We start from the raw sequence: 6154 nt of genomic DNA on the forward strand, positions 1-6154 counted from the left end.
CCCAACCCCAACTTGTGCCTCGTGGACCTGGGCAACAAACCCGACCTCTCTCTGCTCTCTTTGGGACTCCTGGACCGCGGCCGCACATCCAATGGTGCCCCCATAGTTGCAGCCAGCCACACCATTAACATCCAGAGTCCCAACCACATCAACAGTGTCAACCACATTGCCTCCAGCAACCACATCAGCAGCATGAACGGGATCAACAACAATAAAACCCCAGGGGTAGGAAGACAGAGCTTTTTAAGGACTGTACTGAAGTCAGAATATTATTATGAACAGATTTATARCTTAGGATCCTTTTATAATCTCATAAAGATGTTTCTTTTTTTCTTCAATACCACACAGATGCTACAGAGTCGAAGGAAAAAAATACTAGAGCTGTATGCTAGGACCTGCAATGTTACCGAAGGTAAGTCAATCAGAAGAGAAAAGTTTTGTAATTGATGTTTTCATTGTTTTTACAAGCATGAACGATCATCTGAGAATGATGACCACTTTGGTGTTTATTTCCTCATATTTTGTCAGGTTACAATTACAAAATTTTATGTTTTTTATTGAGATTTTATGTGACGGACCAACACAAAAYTTTGCATAATGAAACTCTCAAGTGTGATGTGCCTTTGGATTCATATTCCCTGAATTATCTTCTGTAGTACCGCCTTTGGTTAAAAACAAAACTGTCTTTTAAAGAAGCAGTATTATGTAAAAAATGACATTTTTTGGAGGGGAAATCCTTTAATCTCCTCTTTGGAGCTGCAGTTTCCACACCACACAGAGCAGCCTTCCCCCACGAATCCCCCACTCAGCTCYTTCAGCAGTTCACAAACACCTGGTGGAACTACGCATCTGCTGAGCTCATTATACAAGCTGCTTGTCAATCAAATGAAATGCTTTTTAAAGGGACAGAGTCCCGTTTTTTCAAGTTGTTAAATTACAAAAACACATTTAAGTCATTTTCATATATTTAACATTTTATGATAACTGAAGTTGACATAGTTCTTGATTRTGTTATGAAATGCCACTTTGTAACTGAAAAATACATAATGCTGCCACTTTAATGCCTTTTGGTGGGGCAGTGTGKGGGGTAACGTGGTTGGCCCATATGCAAAGGAATTAGCTGACCTTGCATGAGGTCATTGCTGCTTGCCTTCTATTCTGACTCTGCGTGCACTTTTAGCCTTTGTGAGTAAAGGCTAAAAGTGCATGCTACCTGTTTAAAAATTTTACACATCTCCGATATATTTATTTATTTTTATTTTTTTTACCATTTTTGGAGAGTGTTTATAAGCAGCAATTTTCAAATATTGCTACAGATTATCAAAGGCATTAAGGTTTGGATCTTGACTTAGCAATTCTAATGCAATATCCAATGTACTAAAAAACATAAAGTTTTTTTAATGTGACAAGCCACTTTTTTATTTTACGTTTCTTACTGTTTAACATGATAATCTGACATTTTATCTTTAAATCCGTGTCACCTCCTCAGGCCTAAGCCCTACAGAGCTTCCCTTCGACTGCCTGGAGAAGGCCAGCCGCATGCTGAGTTCCTCCTACAGCAGCGAGGCGGCTGTTGTGAAGACATGGAGGCACCTGGCAGAGAGTTTCGGCCTGAAGCGTGATGAGATCGGCGGCATGAGCGACGGCCTACAGCTCTTTGAGAGAGTGAGCACGGCCGGCTACAGCATCCCTGACCTCCTCACTCGGCTGGTGCAGATCGAGAGGCTGGACGCTGTAGAGTCACTGTGTGTGGATGTGCTGGGAACCAGCGAGGTGGTGGCAGTGGCTGGACGACAGAGTATCAACAGCTTCCACAGCCAGCTGGTGTGTCCGTCCCAGTGCACCTCTCCCTCCCAGCGCTGTGCCAGTGTCTGAATATTCAGGAGGTCTTTAAGTACACATTTATGCAGGGACAGCGTTTGCTCTGACAAGTAGGACATTATGTGTACAAAATTACCCCATCACATGAAGAATGCCAGTGGGCGTCTTGTCCACATTTGTTTATATTTTAAGAAGCTAAACTCCAAATACCAAAAAAAAAAAAAAAGAAAAAAAACGATTGCTTTTCTGTGTTTTTGCTGCAAAGTGTGAGAGGGAAAAAAAGATGTATTTTTTTTTAGAAAACAAGTTGCTAAATCTCCAATTTCACTTTGGTTCTGCTCTGCAATAATGTAATCATCTAATTTGCTTTCTGATTTTTAATCATCATGTTGTGTTCCACAAAATAATTGCATTGCATGATACTCAAATACCCAGAAATCCTTTGCGCTGGACGCAACGTGACATTTCCATTTTTAAAAGTTAAGGAATGAAATTAATTTTTTATACAGGTGCATCTCTCTAAATTAGTATATCAACAAAAAGTTAATTTATTTCAGTAAGTAACTTCAAAGAAGTAAATACAGTGTAAACCTGTACGCTGTAAAAATTAATGTCACTCAAAGAAATTTGTTCAAAGCATTAAATTTAGGAGGTTTTAATAAAAAATGATCAGTCTTTTGAAAGTGTATCCATGGTATATGTAGTCAGTACTAGGTCAGGGCTCCTTTTGCTTGAATTTCTGATTCAATGCAGCAGAACATAGAGGTGTTAATACTCTTGAAGAACAACAGTCTGTTTCTTTTGCAATGACTGATCATCATATTTCAACTGTGTCTTAGGATTTCAAGGGCTTTAAACCATAATAATCAAAATTGACACAAACTTGAAATATATCTCCAATAAATCTATAAGGTACATGGGTTTTATTTTGCTAAAATGCATTAACTTTTTGATGATTTACAAGTTTAAGATGCACCTACTGTTTTTTTTCTTTACCCCTGGTTCTCCACCAGCCACCAATGTCTTTTTCTGAGGGTTTTTCGTTAAAGGACATCGCAATAATAATATTGATATTTGGAACTGACCATAGGTGTCCTTTGCTAAAAGCTTTTGAATTTGTGCACAGACCTCGTGCTTCATCCAGCAATTCATGAAGCTAGATGCTTTTGTCCATAAAGAAAGCGACCCAGTTTGACCGCAGCCTTAGTTCCAATTCTTAACTGCTCCATTGATCATACTGTCATCACACAAAGAGAGCAGCAAACATGGCTTTCCTTCTTCCCATCACTGGGACCAGATGGAAATGCTAAAACATCACTCAGCTCAGCTTTTGCTTGATACATTTGCTTTGGGCATCTGTTGACGCCAAGGTGTCTGTTGCTGAATTTTACTTGCAACAAAAACCCAAAAAGAAAAAGCAAAAGCAGAAACCACCAACAGTGCAATTAGATATTTTCAGCTTTAAGACCTTGCAAGGACTTTGGGATGATGTTTACGTTAAAGCAATTGTGGATTTATCCACTGATTAACATAMAATACGTCTGGTAAGCGTGGAGGCGCTGATGACACGCAGATGTAGCGGATGGAAAAGTTCAACCGACCTCCTCATAACAAAGGAAAGAAAACCTCAAAACACACGGACACATTTTTAGGTGGAGAGTTTAACGTTTTAAGTGTCCTGGATGAACACAGCATTCTGCCTGGGACCACATGTCTACAATCCTAACGCACATTCACACACTCTCCTACTACACCTACTTCCTGCACAGTGACCCTGGCTGTGACCCTCTCCCCCTCACTCCCCCTAACTGCCTGTTAGTCTACTTATAGCCCAATTTTGCGGTCTAGCATTGCCGCCATCCCTAATTATTTGGCGTGTGGCTCACCATGCCCCTAATAACCTGATGTGTTGTGGTTTACAGAGCGGGTGCAAAGTGCCTGTGACTTCCAGCACCTAATTAAACATTTAGGGCCACTTAACTGTTAAACACCCAAGAGAGCAGCTATAAAATTCCTGCAAAGCAATGCCAGGACAGCTGAGTGGCCTCACTGGCCCCAGGGTTGCTGCGTTCAGAGGTAGAAGTAGCGTTACATTTGTCCATGCCTGTCTCCTCTCATTCGGCTTTAGTGTCTGGCCCAGTCATGCTCAGACAGGATTTTAGCTCCCCTCTATTGGTCCCCTATGGGACCAATAGACTAAACAAGAACAATATGCAATTGTGTGAATTCTGAGAAGCAGCTGAAGCTGGTTAGGTGTTGTATGAACGTTCCAGGAACTGCTTCTGATAAGCATCAGACCAGACGTTAGTGCTCGTTCTAAAACTTACCAGCCCGCCATTAAGAAAGCTGCCAATCATGAATACTAATTTATTCAGCAGTTTTGTGTCAAAAACCAAGCAAACTGTTCCAAAGTCCAGGCAGTGCCAAAAGTTGCTTTGATCTCAGTTTGTTGAAATGGAAGTGATCTTAATCTGATCCATGTTGTTGCCTGCATAATGTCCCTTTTACTGCTCTGCACAGAGGTTTTCTTTTTCTGCATCTGTATCTTCCATTACAATCTGGGGCTGGACTCCTGTACGTATTGCTGCACATGGACATCGACTACATAGGTTTTTGTCTCTGATCTAAAGCTCCAGTTGAAATATTCTGCTCCATCAGGACAGCATTTTGGTTTTATCTCTTAATGTTTTGCACATATTTGTGAAAAACATTGCCTGCTAGAGCTTATTCTCATAAATTTTGCCTGACATATTTTATGCTGATATATTATACAGAAGCCATTCCTGAATATCTTACCTCAGTAGCACTTAAAGCATARTACAATGTGTAGAAACACACAAAATTGTCACAGAACCAAATTGTAACTGTGTATATATAAGTTATTATTGTATATAAAGTATACCTTATTAAAGATGTATGGTGGAATGTGTATTGTTTCAATTCGATTTATTTTTATTTATACTGCGCCATCAGTTGCTGCTCCCAGGAAGGATCCACGGTTAAACACAGAAGCAATGAATCAGGGGTGCTTTCTGTGCGAAAGAAAAATGAAGAATACGGAGTTAAAGACAGCAAGCTCCGTCTAAGATTGTTTTTCTAGAAGTGTTGGCGGTTTGTCCAGGAAAAAGAGCAAAACACAATGGTATTAAATCAGAAATGCTTTCTATCTGAAAGAAAAAACAGAGAACAGAATACTTTGAGTAATACAAAAATATGACGCAGAGTTAATGGCAGGAATAGCTCCAACAACGACGCTTCCAAGAACAAGACTAAACACAGAAAGAATAAGCCTAGCGTAAATTGTTATGTAAAAGAAAAACCAGAGCGTACACCTGGTTACTGGAAGCAAAAGTTCAATTARTAGATTTAAGTAAATATCCTCAGATAAAACAGCCCATGGAGAAAGGTGTGATTTCTATGTCACTGAAAATCAACAATATCTTTGTATGAGAAAGAGAAACAGAGAACACTGTTCACTTCAATGTCTTTGTCCAGRAAAGAGGCACARCTAAACACAGAGTCACTAGTTCATGATGACTTTCACTTAAAGAAAACAAAACAATGCAAAAAGAACAAATTAAATAAAGTCCATTATGAAACTACTATTGCCACCTGYGTCAARAATAGGATCAATTTGTATCCTCTAGTTTTTGGCTGCTCTTGATTTGAGRTGGTTAGTGAACACAAATGCTTATGTTCTAAGTACTCTTTTTCTTGACTTGGTTTGCTTGGTTTCTTGCTAAATTCAATTGCATGTCAGCAATTAACATCACACAAATCTAATAAGCAAGTAATTGGATACGACCAAATATTAAATATGTTCATGATGCAATTAAACGGCARCACATGCACAGTTTAAGAGGGACAAGCCTTTATAGTATCTCCAGATGGTAAATTCAGGCTTTCATCACTGACATTTGACCACCATTACTGCTGGCACAGATAGTACTAATGGCTAGATAATCTCTACTCTATCAAACATTTAATTAAATGCTGTTAAATGTGACATTTTAATCATTATAGTTTGCTAGATTGAAGATGACTTCATAGGAAAAAAGGTACACAGCAAGATTAGAAGACTACAATTTATTTTACCCATTATATTTTCCCGTCAAACACACTTTGATCTCTTTCGCGAACTTGCTACTACATGACACGAAACCAAACCGCTTTTTTTTTTATTTCACTGCCTTACTTGTACAAAGTTTCCAGTACAGATAAAAAAATGAAAAGTAGTTGTATGATCTRCTGTTTCGACGTAAAGAAAAGAAAGATAATTCTGCAGATTTTGTTCTGATTCCGGAAGAATCTTTCTGATTTTGTGAGGTATTCC

General features: G+C 39.0%; 1 protein-coding gene across 1 annotated transcript in view; it reads left to right on the plus strand.

The window, feature by feature from the left end:
• Nucleotides 1-4750, plus strand: part of edar (ectodysplasin A receptor) — a 32251-nt gene extending 27501 nt beyond the window's left edge. The window contains exons 8-10 of the mRNA XM_017309290.1: nt 2-225; nt 349-412; nt 1490-4750. Coding sequence (XP_017164779.1) covers nt 2-225; nt 349-412; nt 1490-1875 — 674 coding nt within the window. The 3' untranslated portion in view covers nt 1876-4750. The remainder of the gene's footprint in view (nt 1; nt 226-348; nt 413-1489) is intronic.
• Nucleotides 4751-6154: the final 1404 nt, after the last annotated feature.

This window comes from Poecilia reticulata, linkage group LG2 (assembly GCF_000633615.1).
Source record: "Poecilia reticulata strain Guanapo linkage group LG2, Guppy_female_1.0+MT, whole genome shotgun sequence".
Classification (NCBI taxonomy): Eukaryota; Metazoa; Chordata; class Actinopteri; order Cyprinodontiformes; family Poeciliidae; genus Poecilia; species Poecilia reticulata.